Source organism: Diadema antillarum, unplaced genomic scaffold (assembly GCF_040938485.1).
Source record: "Diadema antillarum isolate AM-2024a unplaced genomic scaffold, OU_Dant_1.0 scf00000139, whole genome shotgun sequence".
Taxonomy (NCBI): Eukaryota; Metazoa; Echinodermata; class Echinoidea; order Diadematoida; family Diadematidae; genus Diadema; species Diadema antillarum.
In genome coordinates this window covers 108882-130784 of record NW_027271028.1, presented here as the reverse complement: position 1 = coordinate 130784, position 21903 = coordinate 108882, and the positions used below count along the sequence as shown (strand labels likewise).

The 21903-nt window shown below is 37.6% G+C and overlaps 1 protein-coding gene across 1 annotated transcript; it reads right to left on the bottom strand.

Moving 5' to 3' along the window:
* Positions 1–9406: 9406 nt before the first annotated feature.
* Positions 9407–11517, bottom strand: LOC139721113 (allatostatin-A receptor-like). The gene is made up of 2 exons (XM_071632444.1): positions 11220–11517; positions 9407–10485 (listed from the first exon to the last, which is right to left on the bottom strand). Exons 1-2 carry the CDS (start codon positions 11515–11517, stop codon positions 9407–9409), a joined length of 1377 nt encoding a protein of 458 aa, XP_071488545.1.
* Between the last annotated feature and the right edge of the window lie 10386 nt (positions 11518–21903).

Below are 21903 nucleotides of genomic sequence, written 5' to 3'. Positions count from 1 at the left end.
GCACTAGACCTATTACATTAACTTGACGGGAAAACACATGACTTCTACTTTTTATAAGACCTTGATCAATCAACATACCAATTGAATGTGACATAGAAATGGCATGAATTGCCCTTATTTCTCAACGAAATCACCAACGAATAGTCAGTACCAAACAAGTCAAGGGGAGTGACTTATTTTTTATATCAGTACATAGTTGCTGACTTCCAAGCATTCCATATACTTATTCTATTTTGGTTCATGTTTATCTATTAGAAAATCAAATGACCTGAAAGGACTTTTTTAAAATGTCAACCCCAGGTTTATACTGGTTAACATCTTGATTTAAATAAAAAAAAAACAACATTGCTGTTAAAAACTCCTTTCTCTTCCCTGGTCTGTATTCTGGACTGAACTGACATACATATTTACAAAACAAACTCCATAACTGGCAGTGACTGGGAAAGGTAAGTCGTGAGACTATGTTTGTTTTTGTTTTTTATTAACTATTTTCTTCCTACCTTCCTAATAAATTTTCATCGTTCTCCATTCCCTTCCCCCTTCAGTGAATTTTCTTTTCCAACTATAGGATGATAAAACGTAGAACATACCCTTTCCTTTCCCCTTTCTTACTAATGAATGGATAATTAAATCTTGGGGTTCTCTTCCAAGTGAATTCACTTACCTGAGGGTAATACCACTTTTAGGCCAATTTCAAATGCGTATGTGCCATTTCACCAGCAAATGAAATAAAGAACAAGTTTAAAAGACAAAGATAAACGAAGTATAAGTACATGAAAATGATTGCATTGACTATAAAAGTGATGGTAAAATGATATTGATTAAAATGAGAACATTCCCATAAGAATAGTCATACTGATAATAATGATTAATGGTAATGATGATTGTCATGATAATATTGTACTCTACCACAAACAACTAAGATGTTCATACAATGTTGGGAATGATTTCCATACTCCACATGTGTGGAAGAGCACTGAGCGTATCTTCATCGACAGTGGTTGCTAAGTAACCACATTAAATCAACATTTAACACATGCTAGGCATGCGCACAAGCTCTACTGGCTGCTTACGCCCTAAACCCATGGTAGGAAAGAGTGGCAAGACAAATTTGATTCCGTTTTACTAAACAAAAAACACAACGTGAGTAGGCTGCTCCAGGGTTGTCTGGCTCGTGATTTAAAGGAAGCGTAATAAACTATGACTTGGTACTTTAAACAAAATCGGTTTAGATTACGATTAAAATCTCCATCGACAGCATTCATCACAAGGTGTAGCTTTTTTACCTACGATTCGATACTGCAGGTGAAATTTGCCCTCAGAAGTTACGAGTGACTTTATGGAACACTTTCGTCTCTCGTTCAAATTTTCAATTCTTAAGGCAGCGTGGTATCAAACTGGTTTCGCACCAAAGGGACGTGTAATAAAAGCCGCGTCTACGGAGTTCTGAAGTAAATCAATTCCTCCAGGTTTAATGTTTCTGTGATCGAATTGCTACGATCACTCACGGTACGTCAATGGCAGTTATGCTCACTGAAAGCAATTTGAGTATTGGTAATAACTTTGCTTCTGGGGAAAGAAGAAAATCCCGGGAGGACTTCTGCAAAAGAACGCACAATTCAGTGGATAAGATGATGGCGGTCATGCTGACTTTCGCACAAAAAGAAATCTTGATTTTTCGTGAGCATTTGTCTTTTGATGAATGTTCATTAATTTTTTTTATTTAAAAAGACAATGAATATCTGACGTCACCTCGCTAGAATGACTACGTGCATATTTTTTCCCCATTATTATTGTTTACAAACTATACGGCACTACAAATGCCCGCATATTTTCGTTCATTTTTTTTTTCCTTCCTGATGTTGGGGGAAATACTGTTCTGATTACGTACGTGGCACATAGCATGTGTATCATTGGTCTTAATTTGCTAATAAAGGTTTTATGTTCGCTTTATGTATGTTTGTGTATAATTATGTAAACAGGTGTGTAATATATATATATATATATATATATATACGCATACACATACATACAATGTATGTGTGAGTGCGCGCGCGTGTGTGTGTATGCGTGTGTGTGTTGTATAGGGCCTATGTATGTGTAGCGATGACATTCTTACCTTCTGCTATCTATTTTCAGAATGGACTATCACTTCTTTTTCTCCGTCTATCAGAAAACTTTTTCTCCGTCTATCAGAAAAAAAAAACTTACAAGCGAGAAGAACGTCATGGTTTCCATGGAAGCGCAGAGGGTATTGTTGTCGTTGTTGTTCCAGTCATTCCTTACAGCGTATTATTAAGAAAGAGAGTAGCTTTTAAGCGGTTTATTCACTTGACCAGTATTGATACGATTTTGAGTTCTCATATTAAACAGACTACACAAAGCGGATAAACCTCTTTCGAGAAGAGACTCTGGACATTGCTTTTATGAATTGAAGATCTGAATATAAGAAGGACCCAAGTCCAATTTTTGGCCAAATTCAGTTTGACATGGGAAATTGTAGCTTATGCATGGACTCATCTTGTGTATAAATGATAAATCCTAATTACCCCGAAAGTGCCTGAAATGAATGAGTTAAATCTTATATTAATGTAAGAATGAAGGACTTGGGTCATTCTTACATTCATATTATAGCACCCTCTCTCATCCTTCTCTCATCTCTATAGCAGAATATCATGTATATGAATCAAAGAACGACCCAAGTCCATATGAATCAAAGAACGACCCAAGTCCACCACACAAAATGGCCTCTCCACAATTAATGTAAATGTTAATTGTCATTATGATATATGTTCTAATTTGTATATACAATGTTGCCTTCCCATCACAGTTAAATAGAATATTATTGGACAAATAAAAAAGATATGAAGTTTTTTTTTTTTAGTTTACTCGAAATTGTCTTCCATGGACTTGGGTCGTTTAATACTCAATTATTTGCTTTCAAATAATTCAAGTAAGCATGGACAATTTGATAAAGTGGGACGCAATGGACATCGGTATTGTGAGTCTAACTTGCTTTTTCTTCTTCTTGAATAGATAAGGCTGGACAAATGTCGGCATTTATCATTTGTTGTTTCTGTTTTTAGAGCTTGAACCTTGACATTAATAAAGCTTTTCAATTTTTTCGTACGCCCACGGATATGCAAAAACCCTATCACCGTTTGATGCAAAAGTCGAATCTTTTACACTCAAGTTCTTAAACAGAGTTGATAGGGGAGGGGTAGCCACTGGATATATAATTGCGTCGTTGGATAGGTCAGTTTCACGCCCACACTCGTCCAAGAAAGAAAATAAAGTAGCTACATAATCTTATAAGAGGCAAGCTTTGCGAGATCAGTATACAAAAATGATGCACAGGACAGAGTGGATCTGTGAGAATATTGGATGAGCATATTAGAAGTGTTTATTATGAGCGCAGCGAGTGAGTTTTAGACTATATAAGGAGTTAAATGAGAGCATCCAATTCTCACTGATCCACGAAATAGGCCTGGGCATCAATTGTGTTATAAAATGGGCCCGTAAATTCATAAAATGCAACCATTTCCCCATTATGCGTCCGGTACACCTGCAACACTATTCAAGACTTGAGGAATGCATTCGGATTTTACCGGACGCATGGCTCAGTGTGGATCGGTAAAAATTATAAAATGGGCTTTAGAATCTCTGCAATCTGATTGGTCAATTGTCGTGCATTGGTTTTTACTGATTCATACTGAGCCACTACAGCAACAAAAAGTAACATTCTGGGAGATTCTGGCATTCTCCTTACATTCTGGTATACTAGGTATACACATTAACTGTGGTAAAAATCAAAATACATTACAAAGCACTGAAAAAAATATCTAAAATTTCACACACACACACACACACACTGAATTTCAATATGTTCATTCAAAAGCACATTGCATAGGGCCTACTTACATCTCGGTATAGCTTAAACTTATAAACTCTTACATGTTTCTGCACATGTACCCAATTTATGAACAATTAATAAACAAAGAAGTGAACAGATAACAACTATATTTTGAGAAAGTGATTTATGTTTAAACTCAGAATAGTGGTATAATCTATATACTTATGTGTGTGTGCTTGTGTTTTTAACTAGTCATTATGGGTTTTCGTTAATTGTTTTTCTTTTTTTGACAAATTATCTGCCAAGTCTGGCCTCCAATACTGGGCTGCATAAATCCATGGTGACTGCCACTTAGTGGTCGAGAAGCAAAAACCCTTCTCATGCAATTGTGAGTACGCCCTTCACAACACACACCTCTACCACCGGGGTCATCACACGAGACCGACACCCGAGTCATAAAGCCCACGAGTTCAACGTTGAAAACAGGTCCATGAGGCGTACAGCTCACGAGTCATACAGCCCATGAGTTCGACACTAGGCAAATATAGCCCATGAGTTCGACACTAGGTAAAAACAGCCCACAAGTTCGACAGATACAACACGGGGCTTAATGTGTCGGTCTCGCGGAGCCTTGTTAGCTTAGTGTCGAACTAATGGGCTGTCTGACTGGTGGGCTGTATAACTCGTGGGCTGTATGACTCGTGGGTGTCGGACTCGTGACATGCACCCCTTCCACCACCAACACCCACACTCACGTCCAGAAGCTACTAGATTGACCCTAGTCCACTTCCTGGCCTGTATTCGTAGCATCCATTGTCCATGCATGCAGTGTGCCTACCACGGACGTTGATGGCGTCTGAATTACACATAATTACCGATCCTGGGAGGTGTTTCATAAAGCTGTTCTTAAGGTTACGAACGACTTAAAAACGACTGTTGATTAGTTCTTGTGCTGAATTATTGAAATTCTGAGAAGTATAGCACATCAGAACTGATCGCCAGTCCTTCTTAAGTCGTTCGTAACTTTAAAAACAGCTTTATAAAACACCCCCGGCGGTGTTTCACTAAGTCGTTGTTAGGTTACGAAAGACTTTAAGAACGACTTGAAAACGTTCTGATGGGCTCTATTTATCGAAATTTCAATAATTCAGCACAAGGAGTGATCACCAGTCGTTCTTAAATTTATTCTAAGCCTAAGAACAACTTGGTGAAACACCACCCTGAATACATTTTGTTTTTTCGGGAGTACCAATTGGTGGAGTGTCGGAGTGATCAGCGGTTTGGCGCATTGTGTGGGGTGCATGCATCTGTGCATGTAAAGGCCACCGCACACTACACGATCCGACTGGTCTTAAAGTCTTAAGCCAAGCTGGGTCTTAAGACCAGTCGTACGACCGGACACCGCACACTATACGACCCGACTGTAAAGCGCGCGCAGTGCGCACTGCGTGCGTTTTCATTTTGCTGCATTGTGAATGGCTGAAAGCTCACGACTGGTCGTAGAGATTCAACATGTCAGATCTCTACGACTGGCGCTAAGACCCAGTCGTACGACTAGAAAACGGCAAGACTGTGACGTCACACTTCTAGTCTTAAGGTCTTAAGACCGGTGAATCGGGGCAAAATCGTGTAGTGTGCGGCGGGCTTTAGTCTGGGGAATGCGGACGATTAAAATCGTCCAGTATCTGGACTAGATTCAGAGGCGGATCCAGAGGGGGCGCACCGGGCGCGTGCCCCCTCTTTATTTTTGTTAAAACATAAGAAATAAAAAAAAATAAAAAGGGGGTGGGGGCGTGCGCCCCTCCTGTTAATTTGGTAAAAGCGCCTCCCCTTTATGGAATTCCTGGATCCGACCGTGATCCGACCCCTGAACAACACCAAGATGCAGCAATAACCTGTAATCCTAGTAAGTACGGTACATAGAGAACCCTCATCACTCATTGGTTCACTTTTCACAGTAAAATAATCATCCTAATATTTACATAATAATTGTTTTCCCTGTACTACTTCTTCACTATACACGAAAAGAACACACTCCATTGCCTCCATTTTTACCAGGACCACTACCTCCATTAGCCCTTACAAACCCCCAGCCAGGCAAATGTCGGTCCTACCTTATGTTACTAACCCTATATTCTCGTCCAACTGTCATGGTCAAACATGCCTACGGTAATGGCAAATGAAACTACTTGAAAAAAGTTCTCCCTCGACTATGCTAGTATCTACATGGCTAATTTAGAAAAAAAAATGATTGAATAAATGAAAGTAATGATATTTTACAATTTTATTTTGTCCGTATTCTATTCTTCGCAATGTGATTTTCATACGTGTATAAAATGGTGCGTCGAAGAGTTCAGGGGAGTGTGACCGGTATTATGAAAAGGAAAATAATGTCTTAAAGGGCATATTGAGGCCTGAACAGTTGATAATTATTCCAATCAACAAATGTGAACTCATACCCTAAAAAATTTTAACTACACTTTTTGTGTGACATTTGAGTGAGGTTTCCATTTGTGACCCTGCATTACAAAACCAACAAAACGTCGCCAGACATGGATTTTTAGTTGAGAGCATATTCTTAAAAAGCAGTCTCTAAGCTTTGAAATGATGTATAACTCAATTCAAATGGACTCCCCTAACCTATCTAAATACTTGAAAGAAAGCACACTCTCTGGAAAAGTGTAACTTAGAAAAGAGGCTCTGAAGTACTGGGTCTATTCAAGTGCTTAATCTTTACCAGCCATGCTAGCTGTGCAATGAACGGGACAAAACACAGGATGTAAACCACTGGAGCAACAACAATGAAAGGATTATAAGATTAAGCTGAAATTAAGCATGCTCTATTAACACATTCTGATCATGAATAATACCAACTTTCAAAGCAGTAGAATTATCCTTTCAAAAGTTATTAGACTTGAAAGTGAAGAGTGTGTAAAGGATTTCAAGAAATGAAAAGGGGACTCTAAGATATACCTGATCATTCTCTTCTCCCCCCAAAATGGGTTGTAGAAAAACTGCTGAAAATATACTTTCCCGCTCATGTTATGATCCCAAACTAAAAAATAATGTAGAAGGATAGCTCTTTCTGAAAATATGAAAACTTAAGATTGACTCGGTTGACCCATTTTACCTTTTTTGAGTCCTCACGAAAAATTAAGGTGTGCGACTTTTTGTTCGTTTTGTGATGCACGGTCACATTTGACCTCAAACTTCATGCATAGGCCAAAAAGATTTTGGAATAGTTTAGTGGAAAGCTGTTGAGTGTCGTATATATAGGGTACTAATGAATGTTAATGTTAATATAATCAAAGACCGTTTTGAAAGGACTGCGGAAGTAATATCTTCGTATACTTGTACGTGAATATCCAAGTTTGAAATTTATGTATGTCATCCTAAATCCCATAAAGCCTAACGGAGTACATTTTGCGCCCTCCCTTATTTTCGTTTGCCACTCCAACGTCCCCAATCCAATTTCAACCACATTTGGTGACTTTACTAACAATTCTAAAGGGGCTGTACAGTACTGGTTGAGATGGGGAGTCATGTTTTTTACATTCCTAAGTGAGATAATGAGAAACCTCTTATGAAATATGAAAGAGCATGTAATTTTAAGGATTCAACGTTTATTTGATGAAAATTGGTTTTCAAATGGGTGAGATATCCAAAAAAGTGATAATAATAAAAGACTACAGGCCACAACTTCATTAGGATCTCTTTGTTTTACCTTGTATTTGATATCTCGGCCACTTCAAAACCGATTTTCATCAAATAAAGTTTTGATACCCCTTAGAATTGCATGCTCTTTGACATCTCATAGAGTGGTTTCTGAATATCTCGCGAAATGTTAAAAGCTAAATCCTCACCTCGACCAGAACTGTACACACCCTTTAATGCAAATAATTTAATATATAAGTTATCCATGTCTGATATCATTGCTGGCTGCCATGGCAACCGTTAACTGACAACAATGTCAGTCAGATTTTTTTTTTTTTTTTTACTATTCCAGTTTCAGTTAACAATATTAAGTGGAGGAAATGGGGTTTTCTTCCTGTAATTTGCTTAATTAGCAAAATGCTAAGAAACTGTGTTTGTGAATGACCCTTAAAGGTTTTTCTTAACATTTCTTTTCCTTTCATGAGACATAGCTAGGCAACAAACAATAGAGATAATAGAGATAATAAAACACAACACTTTTCAAAGATTACCATTAGTTTTATTTTGTGTCATTTTGTATCTTTTACACAAGATTTGTTTGTAGTCATTGGTTTATCATGTCATCAGTCTGCAAAAGCATTATTTTGGCAAAATGAAATGTGATAACCATACATGTATCTATGCCAAACAATACATTAGGTCTCATAATATATATCTTCATACTGCAATGAATAGCGCTCCCCATGTGATGACCTTGAGAAATTTTTACCATGACAAACAATGAAGTTTGACTTGCTTTTTGTTTGTGGCAAGTATGAAACTGATTAGTCCAAATAAAGACACATATAAAAATGAAAAAAATGTAAAGAAAAATGTACTATGTATTTCTTTGTACTTTCGTATAAAGCACTCTGAATGGGTGACCTAGAGAAAGTTCAAATAAACGGTTATGTGGAGTTTAGTTGTTCTTCCCATGTGCCAAATAATGACGATAACACATGAAATGAGTCATAAAAAGGAAGAATTAAGTTATTACAATGCATATGATTTTGATAACAATAGACATCGCAGTTTATACAAAATGCTAATCTGTTTTGAAAATTAACAGTTGTTATATTTCTATGATCATGCCAAGTTTTGTTATCAAAAACTACTCCAAAAATAAAAATTAGTCATCGTTTGTCTAACTGACAATTTCAATCTATACAGATATTACATTCAGCAGACTGAGAATGGGAGGCATCATCATAAGTATAAATTGACACTTTTCGAAATATTCAATGATAATCTATTACATTTAAACCATTAATACATTTTTCACGATTCAATATTTAAACTACTTTTAAAAGTGTCATACTTTCCATAAGAAAAATATAATTATTTGTGTCATAACAAAACATATTATAACGATAAGACCGAATAAACAATGACATTCATAAATAAAAATCTAATAGATGATAACGGTCCCAAAAAGGAATCTTGCGGGTCACTATATCTTATTGTCAATCGTTGTGACTCTGCAGTCTGAAATTGAACATACTGTGGTCTATAGATTACTCAAACAATCTCCGAAACCACCGTTAAGCATTGCCGTGCGCCCCATTTACATCTTATCAATAGACTAATTAGAACGCTGATGGTAATTAATCATCTGCATTAAAATAATTACATGGTATATGATTCGAGCAAAATAATTTGCAACCTATACTATTAACATAATTATAAAAAAAAGAGCAAAAGAGAATGTTTTTCACACTGGCTTGTGTGCTTGCATGAAACAAACACATTGATTTTTAGGAGTTTTGACTCAAGGAAATGACTTTCCAGGCTTTGTTCAAGTTTTAGAAACGCACAAAATGGATTCAATGTTCACCCACTGATCGAGAAAAAGCAGCGAGGCTATGAAACTTGATGAGCGCCACATGCGGTAGGTCTTAGATTATTTTGACCAGGATGAAGCCCAAGGCGAGCGTCCGTGGTCTTTCGGCCGCGCGCAGCGGCTTGGCCCGCCTGGACTGGATCGGCCTTTTGGCTGAAAACAGACTCATTCTTATTGGTAGTGCACGTGAAGAACTCTTTAAGAGCAATTCTGAAATTCGGATTACGAGCCAGATAGATGAACGGGTTGGCGCAGCTGTTGTAGTAGCCGAGAACCGTCAGAACGCGGTGGAGCGGACTCCGGAAGTATGACCACGGGACGAAGCCGACAAGGTAACCGAGGAAAGCCACCTGGTTAGGCAACCAACAGACGATGTAGACGAGAATGACGATCAGCATCATTCCGATGACGCGATTACGAGCCTTGATGTGCAAATCAGCGACGGCCGAGGTCTCGTTGGCTTTGAAAGTTGACGACTGGATGTGGAGCTTGACGGCGATGATAGATTGCGTAATAAGCATCGTCAGGACTGGGACGATGATGCGGACGGAAAACCAGAAGTAGCCCATGGCGGCAAAACCCGCGTCTGTCGTGATCGTGAACGTGCATTCATGGCTTGTCTCGTCGACTTTGATGACGAAGAAGGTGAATGAGAGCGACAGGAAGGCCGCCAACCAAATGACTGCAATTGCAATGTTGACCCGACGGATGGTCACGATGTGTTTGAAGTGGAGTGGGTAGACGACCGCGATGAATCGATCGATGGAGATCGCCATGAGGATATAGGACGACGCGGTGACCGATATCCACAGGAAGGTGTCCGGGAAAAGAATTAGGCAGGCCAGCATGCCCGTCCAGGAATTCGGAACTCTTCTCGCACTCGGCGACGGGATGATGAAAATCGACGTCAGGAAGTCGGCGATGGCCAGGCTACCGATGAGGATGTCGGTGGATCGCGCCGACGAGCGACGTTGGAAGATGATGACGGCTACAAGGAGGTTGCCTATGGACCCCAGTATCCCTGAGATGAGCTGGAGAATGGTGTACCATTCCCAGTCTAACGTCCCCCACACCCATTCGGGTTCATCATCAGTTTCATCTGTTTGAAAGTTAAATCAAATTGATGTACACTAAGTCAGGCTGTTGAACTTCCAAAAAAAAAATGGCATGAAATCTTATATTATTGTATGTTTCAGGTTGATATAACACCAGTCCTGTTCTCTGCTTATGTTATACGTCTAAAGCTTATGTAAACATACAAGTTAAGCATGTATCATTCATTATTGCAAATTAGACAGGTTTGATGATGAATCCTCTAAGGTTTATAAAACAAATGCGATGGTGCTTCACAAAGGTAACAAAAAGTCGCACGCCCTGATTTTGCGTCAGGACTCAAAATAGATGAAACGTGTCAACTTAGTCAATCTGGAGTCTTTTTTTTTTCTTAAAGAGCAGCTCTCGTTCATATTATTGTAAAATTTTGGATCATGAAACAAAGGGGAAATTGTGGTTTTAGCAGTTACTTTAGAGCACTTTTTTTTGTAGAATAGTGTAATTAGATATGTCTTAGAGGTTGAAAAACCCTTTACACACTCCTCACTTTAAACTCTAAAATTCTTTGAAAGGATGACGCTATTTCTTTGAAAGTTGTCATTAGTCATGAATCGAGTGTGTTCACAAAGCATGCTCAATATCAGGATAATATGCATTGTTTCAATAATTACATAAACGATCACATCTAAAAAATATACATAATAATCATAAATTATCATTATATTTATAAAAAAACTATAAAAAAGGACATAACGATATCTAACTTTAGAAGAAACTTACTCGTAAGCGACTCGTTGTATTCTATAGAAGTGTTCTCGACAATTTTTAGCTCGTCATCGTATTTCGCTGAGGTTGCAGCGAACCTGCAGGCTGTTGTGCCATCATCACCGCACGGCCCTGACGTGACGCGTGTTGCATTGCCGGTTGCGGATATCTCCGTGGCGTTGTCGATTGTACGTGCAAAGGGCGTGGTCCTATTGACTTCATCCGCATTCACCGATCGCCCAGATACATGCTGGACATGAATGATGATGGTGATAATAGTGGCGATGGCCGCAAACATCTTTGCGAAAGTCATTGTGTCAACTGCAACGGGAGAACAGTAGGGAAAAGAACAGAAAGATCGAGACAGAAAGAGAGAAAGGACAGGTTGAGAGTTCGGTACATAATTGATCATCGACGTTTTTGTAATTGTTGATTCAAAGATAAGTATAGGAGGTTAACTGTTTGGCGTGAATAAAGCGTAAATATGATGAATCCTTTGGTGATGTGCTCATGAATATCGATTATCCCGCGGTGACGTAGATGACTTTATAACTATAAACAGATAAACATTACTGACAATGATACAGGCATGACAGGGACTCTCACTGTGGAATCTTTTGGAGATCAATGGAAATAACTTCATTCTATCAAGCTGTCCAAATTTACCAAACATGCTTTTCAGATGATGAGAGATAACTGTTGTATATGAAATGATGAATCATCTCCTCTTAACACTGCCCAGGAAAAGAAAAAAAAATCTCCCTATTACTGCCCCAATCAATGGGACCACTTTTGTGCAATAAGAATAGCAAAATATGTCATAAAATCGCGATGTCACGCTATTACTGGATGTCGACTGCCATTCAATGTTTATGAACTATAGCTTTCAAGTTCAAGTTCAAGTTCAAGTTCGAATATATTCGTTTTTCCACAATAAAGTAATATAAACATAAATCTCACTTTCTTGAGTGACAGAAACAATAGGCCTACATATAAATTCGTACAAAGAAAACAACAATAATGGGAAAAACTAACAGTATCAATACATTGCCATTGTTGCAGAGGTAACGAAAATGAAAGAATTGTCAATATGCACTGTGTGAAAAAAACGGAGGGACCCACTAAAAAGACAATGCTTGTAGAGTGTGGGCCCCTCTTGTATTAAAAACTCGATGCAAAATTTGACTGAATATAGCAACAAAGCAGCACGAAAAGTTTAGCATAAAACGTTTAGCAGCCCACTAAGAGACAGACGGACAAACATTTACACACAAAACAATAAAAAAGAAAATAATGAGCATGAGACAAGACTGGGACAGCAACAAGACTACTTATAGGGAAGAAAACTGACTTGGCGACACGACATGAAACAAGACTATAGCGCGACGAAGAGGTAACAAAATAGACAGGAATATGCAACAGAGACAACGATCCTCGGAGGTTTGAGGAAGAAAGAGAAGAAGAAGAAAAGAAGAATATACAACAAACCCTTCAACTGCGAGGTATAAGGGCCGGCCATCTTTTCAAGCAATGCTTATAATGGCGGCCCTCACGTGAATCTGCATAATCGTTTCTTAACTATAAATGTTATTCTCATCACTGCTGCATAGACATGCATATTGTATATTATATTTCTTTCATATCGTTGTTTATGCAAGTCAAAAGACTGTGTTAAATTTATTTTATATATTTCCTACATGTTCATGATTATGTGCTTATATGTATCGTGGTTTATGCAAGTCAAACGACTCTGCGTTGAATTTACTTTGTATATTTCCTGCATCTTCATGATTATGTAACTTATGTATATTGATTTGCAGAAAATAAAGTATCTATCAAACAATAAGTTAAAGAAGATCTTATCTAATAAAAAGAAAGGCAATAAAGATTTTGCGGGCGGGTAACAAAATAAGCCTATGAACTAATCTGATTCTGGGGGTCGTCATTATAGGATTGCAAAAGAAAAAAATTCAATCTCCTTTTAAAGGAGTATATAGAAGGAGCAGATTTTATACCGTGGTTCAGAGAATTCCAATAATTAGGTCCAGTGTAAATAAGTGTATTCTTTGCTAGAATCGTTCGAAGAAGTGGTAAATGAAACTCGTTAGAGCGTCGGGTGGGGTAATTTTGGAATGATTGATTTTTTTGGAACATAGAACCAAAGATAGGTGGCAGTAAACTGTTAGCATACATATACATAAATTGGCCTTTAATCCAATAACCCCCATAAAACAATTACCATTCTCTACCACATAAGAGTAAAACATAACCCGAAACTTAAGGGTGTAATGATAATAATACTTTTTATAATTGTTCCGCTAAAACTCGTCGTGTATTCTCTTCAGGTGGGACTGTTTTATCGATACGATTCCGTCAAAAATAATGAACACATTTGCTGAAGCGATTCATGGATTAAAAGACCTGTTGTATAGAGGTCAAATGAATAAAAAGGATGAATTAAAGTAGCAGAAACATTCATACGAAATTTGAAATTCTGCAAAGATTCATGCTCCACTTGAGTCCAATTGGTAAATAAAATAAATAGATTACCGTAGCCACAATAAGAGTGGACAAAAGACTGTTGACGAGTATCATAAATCCTCAAACACACGTGCACACACAGCCACACACACACACTCGTGTACATTCAACTCAAATTGAGGCGTAAACATATCCACATGCCACTGATATTTTGAGTTATTCGAAAGGTCCCAATCCGAATTACAAGTTTGAAAAATGATATACATAAAGAGACCTAAATACGAAACGTCCTTCTTATTTTGTGATTTGCATATTCAAACGCGAAGATCGTAAAAGTTTATTTAAAGTTGTTAACTTACCAAAAATGAGAGGCACTCAACAGATCGTGATTTCCTGGTTGGATGTTTGTACTTGGTGTGTATCAATATTCGAATGAACCAGAGAGGTGATTACTGTTGACTTTTATATATGCACAACCCGGATCGTCCTACCGTCGTTGGCTGACAGCCTGACGTACGTGACGAAAGCAGGATGCGAAGGAGGTCTTGTGGGGGCATGGGGGTAAACAACCGCATCCCATCAACCCCCTCTTTATTTTTTCAATTGAAACAGACACGAAAAACTGGCCTATTTTTTAATACTTCTATGTCAATGTTTGTTACCCCAACATACTGTGTCACTGACCATTAGAATGCTCATTAGAAGTATTCTGTAGTGTTTTGTTTGTTATCTTGATGTATCTTCCTTTTAGCAATTAGAAAATGAAATGATCTTGAATGGAAATGATACATGAACGGCCAAAACAACATGGTAAAGACAGTACTATCAGGGAGATAATGATAATGATGATAATGAAATAATACTGATTTCTTATATTTTCTGTCGTCAATAGTCAAATCAACAAATCAAATTTATTGTGAAAAATGACTTTTATTTATCACACAGCTAGCGGGATTAAGAGAACATATATATGAAGTGGCTAACTGATTGTTTAGATCCTCATACAATATTGAGAATACAATCAGACACGCACACACACACACACACACACACACACACACACACACACACACACATACACAGACACACAAACATACACGCACACATGCAGACATGCAGACATAGAAGCACTATTTAATTTTTCTTTAACATGAGGGGCCGAATACGTTAAGGGAACATCTTAACCGCCATTACAATGTATCATCAAAGCAATGGGTCAACCACGAGTCATACAGCCCATGAGCTCTACAATGGGTAAAAAAGGCCCATTAGCTCGACACTAGGCGAATAAGGTCCATGAGACCAACACTTAGCCGAAAAAGGCCCCCGAGCTACGACACTGGGAACCCCATAATGTAACGTGGTCTCGTGGGCCTTTTTGACTATGTCTAGCTCATGGGCCTTATTTGCCTAGTGTCGATCTGGTGGACCGTATAGCTCCTGGGCCTATTTTACTTGATATCAAGGTAATGGGCCTTAATATTGTTCACTTAATGTCTAGCTCATGCACGAGGCTGTATGACTCGTGGGCAGTATTACCCGTGGGTTATATGATTCGGGGCTGTATGACTCGTGGGTGACGAGTTCGTGGCGTGCACCCAAAAGTATGATATTATCTGATTCATGAACTGATAGGTACATAAATTATAGGCCTATATATGGACAATGAAATGGATACTTTCACAGGTGAATGGATTTTTTCTCTTTATGTTCGTGGCATGATTTAGATGATTGACGAGAAGCACTGAAGTCAAATCTCCCTTTTTGAGCTGTGAAAATAGTTAAACAAGAAGTGACAAAGCACATTTGCTTAAGGTGTTATGCGTAAACTGATCGTTTCATTAAAGAATGGCAAAATTTTGATCATTCTTTATGATGCGCCAACATGAGGCAAAACCAATAATGAAAAGATATACTCTGTGCGACGTAACAACACGTGGACTATGAAATATCGAACATACATGATACACACACACACACACACACACACACACACACACACACACGAGCATACACACACACAAAGTAAATGTGAATATAATAAAGATTTATTCATTCAATCTTATTTGTTATTACCCCTCCCTTCGAGGAAGTACACCTGCATATGCCACTGCTTTGCATTCACTGCCTGTTCATTGATAAACAACAATTTCCCCCTCGTATAAACAAAGTTTCCCCTCTGTTCAGAAACCACCCCGTATCTCCCGTTCAAATTTCCAGATACATGTAATGATTTAAACGGGTCGATTACGTTATTCTATCCCGTGAGAGTACCTGCAACTCCATACTCTATACACATACAAGAAACTACTCCTAATTACACAAGCTTCTAAAATTGCGCTATGAGCGCACAGGAAGTTTTACCTGTCGATTTATAGATTCCGACATTGACATATATTACTGCTTAAAGTGAGAGCAAGTGTGAACAGGCGAATTGAGACGTTATTCATTGATCGCTTTACCAAGCAACCAAGGAACAATCGGACCATAAGTATTCTCCGAAGGACCTTTTGTCTCTAAAATGTACACATATGTATGAGAAATGCAACGATTTCAGTTGGGTAAAGAAAAAGATGCCAAAAAATTTGTCGAAAGTACGACGGTCCTATGGCATACCTGATCATTTTTTTTTTTTTTTTAGATACTCGATTATCATAGATAATAGACAAATCGGACAACAGGCAGTAGGCTATTTACTAACAAATAACGTTCAATCTACCAATAATGCTAAATGCAGAGATCCTCTTGTAGAATTAAAGTCGCATACTAGGATAGAATTTTTCTGCACTTTTGATTTCAAAATACTCAAATGCATCTCACCATCCTGGAAAATCGCATCAGATAGGGGTTAGTTTCTTTACTGACTTTCTTAATGAATTAATTGCAAGTCAAATTCCAAATGATAGAAGATGAATATGAGTCCTTAAGAGAATTACTTGAAGTGTGTTAAAAGGCACCGTCTCTGCTGCCAAGGTTTGGATGCGGGGAGCCCAAGTCTGAGATCCAGCAGCATATAGTCTTATCTACTTTAATCACACCATCTCACCGTGTGCTCGTAATGATATCTTACTTTAATGCTTGAATTCGTGCATAGAAACGCGACTCCTGAAACGTAGAATCAGACATTCTTTAAACAAAAATCAAATTATACACTTTATATTTAAGGGAAAAAATCCCCTGCTTGTATTTGTATAATGTACAAATTATGTATTTTCTAACTGGTAGTTGAAAAGAGCGGCATTATCCTTCCAGCTTTCTTACTAAAGATCAGGGGGTGTTTCATAAAGCTGTTCGTAAAGTTACGAGCAACTTACGAGCGACTGGTGATCAGTTCTTGTCATGAATTACGGAAATTTCGATAAGTATAGCACATCAGAACTGATCACCAGTCGCTCGTATAAGTTGTTCGTAACTTTACGAACAGCTTTATGAAACAGGGCCCAGAACCTATAACGATTCTGATTAGCATTTGTTTTCCCTATAACCTATCCTCCTTTTTCCTGCGATTATATGATTTATAAATATCAATTACGAATATATTGGAGATTTCTTTGTAAATAATAAGTAGTGGTGTAGGCTAATTTTGCAGTTAAATTCAAGTTATTGATTAAATGTGTATGTTGGAGCAAATTGCCCAGCCGGCAGAGAGCTCCATAGATTTAAAAGAACAAGAAATTATTCTTAGGTCTTCTCCAGCATCACGATCATCATTTATGATCATCGGGGTCATCCCACAAGACCGACCACACGAGTCATAATTGCGAAAGCCCACGCGTTCGACATTGAAAAGAGGTCCATAAGTCAAAGAGCTCCTGAGTCATACAGCCCATTAGTTCGACAACTAGGCAAATAAAGAACATGATTTCGACACTGTGTAAAAATAGTCGACGAGTTAGATAGATACAACACGGGCTTAATCTGTCGGTCTCATGGTCCTTGCTAGCTTAGTGTCGAACTAATGGGCAGTATCACTCGTGAGCTGTATAACTCATGGGCTATATGACTGATGGGCTGTATGACTCGTGGGCTGTACGACTCGTGGGCTGTGAGACTCGTGAGGCTGCCTTTCTCACCTCCTCACCCCCTTCTTTCTTTAGAACCTTCGAACTGTAACATGTTCCTCTAGAACTCTATTCATTTCTTTCCCCTTTCTTTCTTGTCTACTCTTCCCGTTACATTTCGTTTCCTCTCTTGCCTTATTTTAGTTTTGTCTTCTAAAAATGTTGCAAAGTCTGGTAATCTGAATCAGATAATCAGAGATGACGCCTGTCTGGAGATCAGAAGGTCGTAGGTTCGAATCCTGAGTGCGCACCTACGCCAATAATTTCTTTTGTCATGGCTACTTCTAAAACACTGATCAATTCAGTGCTTATTTACGTCGATGTAGGGTAATTTTGTCAATCATTTGCAATGAAAAAGATCTCGACGGAAGAATTTCATGAACTTGAATAAACCAGATTTTTTTTTCATTTATTTGCATTTTATTCTTTCTCAATTCATTCCCAATAAACCGTTCACTTCTTCTGCAGCGTTCTTTAGCTTCATTTGACCCCGCTATTGTACGTCAGACAAATCCCCACCTTACGAAACGTACACCCAGGGTTCTGTCGTAGTAGTGCTTACACTTGCAAATTATTACAATTCCACTGAATTCAGCGGTATTTGATATGACTTGCTTCTTTATTCTTTAATATGAAATACACGATTCGAGTATAATTATGAGAGTAATCCTCTTAGGGGGAATTATGGATCTACCCGGGTCAGTTTCATAAACAAAGATCTTAGGGCAGCATTATACATCGTCAAAAGACTAACACCACACAGGTCACCTGTTGTAAGTCACGTCTCCCTTTGCTTCTCAGAAAATGAGGGAAATGATCTCCCGATCCATACAAAGTGTCCATGAAATTAAACGCGCCATTTGGAATGGCGCCATTTGGAACCGGAAAGAACTGAAGGATTAAGAGGTCTAATCACAATAAATGAAGACACTGGGTTGGCTGAGTGTGTGTGAAGGTGCGTGTGTTGGTGTGTATGTGTGTGTGTGTGTGTGTGTGTGTGTGTGTGTGTGCGTGCCTATGTTTATGTATGCGTGTGTGTTGTGTTTGTGTGTGTGTGGGAGCGAGGATGGGCGGGATGCTATTTTTCACGTAACATTTCTTTCATATCTGTATACTGTATTCTTTGATAAGATGTTACATTTCACATACTCAGTACCTGTACGTGTATATTACAGATGCATTCAATAAGCAATTTAATTACATGCTCCACTTTGCAAATACATGTATAATTGTGACTAATATTTCCGCCGTAGTGACATTTGAACTGTCTTATATCTATCAGGGTGCGATTGTTATACACTGTTAAACCCTTTCCACTCTGTTTTTACTGATTTCAGTCGATTTTTTTTTTAAACAAAGCCAATCGGAACAATAGTAAGGAATTGCATTAATTTACCTAAAACATAGTTCATGTATGCTACTCTTACCAGAAGGTAAGTATAGGAAAATATCTTTGCTCAGACTAAAAAGTACTTTCTTTGTATTTTGCAATTCTCTCCATTAAAATTTAGTCAAATTATTATTCAAATCTCATATGGGAATCTCCCTCTCAAACTAAATGTCGAACGCAGATGAAACTGAAATATCAACCACCGATCGCCCTCATACTCCAGTTCCAATCTATATATCGATTTCAAGCACTACGAGCTATGTTTGATAAGTTCACTAGGATGATTGACAATAATAATTATAATTTCATTATATGCAAGGGTTTATTCTTATTAGTATTCATTTTGTGTGGAATTAAATATTGTCTGCATGGTAGACATGAAAATTAGTTTTTATCGTGGGTAAATCCACCCACTGGATAGTCGTTATATAGCAGATTCTGATAAAGCATCTTAGACATAATCATTATGTACTTGTATATAAATTCCTTAGATTTATAGATGAGGGACGAATCCAAGATTAGATTGAAAATCTCAATCTGATAAATTTAGAAGTCAATCTAATTTATAAATCTATTTTGGATTTGTCCTAACCACAATCCTATAGATTGATTTCCAATCTAAGGTATTATATACACACTTTGGATAGGCTATCTTCGTGCAGAGTACTCGGTGTCCGGATGGCAGAGCATGTAAGAATAACGTTTACACAAGAAGATGACTAAAGGTTCATTAGTGCTTTATCACTACTCCAAGTTTCAGGCATCTTTGAATAATGATTGTAGTTGTAGTATTTCCGGTACCAATTTATTCAAGATAACTATATCAAAGTTCATAAGTTGCATATCAGTTAACGCGAGAGTTCTACTTATGCAAAAAGTAGGCCATGATGGTATAAATTATATAGCATTGCACGTCGCTTTAGTAGCGTCTTTCCGTATCATAGTCAATAGTATAGGCTGTACAAAGTAAAAGAAAGGAAGCGAATGCCTCACTTTGAATACGCAACGGTATAGTCCTTGAGGAAAACGTTTACTCTATCAATATAATGGTCCTTATAATTTGCTCCGTTTGAATGAGATGAAAATGGAGTTCAGCAAAGCTGGGAAGGGAAATACTCGATTCATGCAGATAAACTTTAAAAAATTGCACGTTTTAATGATAATATACTGTAGATACACGTAGATTGCCATTATAGTATAGTATAGTATAGGGTACAGAAAAAAAAGTTTGGAAGAACATATCGTTACTGATATTGTTTTCTGTCTTTGCAATCTAGGTCTAAGCCTCTTACGGATTTGTCCTTGACTGTTTATTTGTACAGACGGTGATTCTAGAAGTGAATGGTGTTGATGACTGCAGCTGAATAATAAGTTGCTGGTAGCTTGGTTCATCAAAGTAGGATATACGGTGGTGTCAATGCTCTTATGGATTCAGTTAAAACAAATAATATGGGTAGAGGCATGCGAGATGATTTTGCCATTTAGCTGTGATGTTTATGCAAGGTTGTCATAGCAACGGTCATTTGTGTGGGCCGAGTGTGAATGTGCGCGTATGTGTAAAAGAATATTTTTGTCTTTCGTGTGTGTGTGTGTGTGTGTGTGTGTGTGTGTGTGTATATATATATATATATATATATGAAATACACATATAATGTACATATACGATAGATATGTCTATTGCGGTCTTCAAAAAAGCAACAATCATATTATCATTATCTATTTCAGTGTTCTGTATCAGTTCTGTATCAGTGAAACAGGTTCAGCCTACTCCTTAATACACTTGATACACGACAGCCGACAGACACAAACACAGTCAAGATATATTTCTTGCAGGGGATGTATGAGCATTTTTTTTTCAGCACAAGGATGACATTTTCCACTTCACCGAATTTCGCTGCATCAGAGTCTTCCCCTTATTACATTAGAAGAAATATCTCTCCGCCATTTCTATTAGAGTTGACGACTAATTGTATTAGTTTTTAAATTCTATTTTTCCTCTTTTTTTTACGCAATCTTCAGGCCTGACGTAATTTCACTCGTGTCATATTAATGCTGTATATTGTAGGTATAGTTCTCGAAACCACACCATGAATTGTTGTGCATAAATATAACATGATTTCATTCGTTGTATTCAGTTGCATTGTGTTTTCATATTTTTCGATTGCAATTGTGTGACATTCATGTACTCGTGTATATGCATAATGGCTGTTTATAGGGTATACAATATCATTTAAACAATGATGTACCACTATAGTGTACACATTGATTTCCATGCGATAATCTTTTTTTTCCTATACGCACGTGAAGAACATCATCAATATGTATTTCACATGTTATAGAGAATTGTCTTTTATGTACATATTATGCTGACACACTTTCTTGTAATGACCAACCTTATATTATATTTTTTATTTTGCTAATTATTTCTTATTTGTATTTTTGTTTCTTTCGTTAAGTACATGTACAGATGTAATGTGAAATATGAAAATAAACAGCTGGAACTGTTCACTGTGTCTCAAGTGTAAGACCAGTGCAGTTTCAGTAATTCAATTCAATTCAAATGCATGTTGATTTGTGATACCCTCAACATCACTTTTGCGGTGAAACGAATATCTAGAAACATTCCATATATTTTTAACTTTTTCCTTCTATTTTTCTTCAGATTACTTGAATACCCCCCCCCCCCCCAAAAAAAAAAAAAAAGATCCTTCTAAACCAATATTCCTGTTGTGACCTCATCTGTCAATCATTGCTTAAGTACTGATAT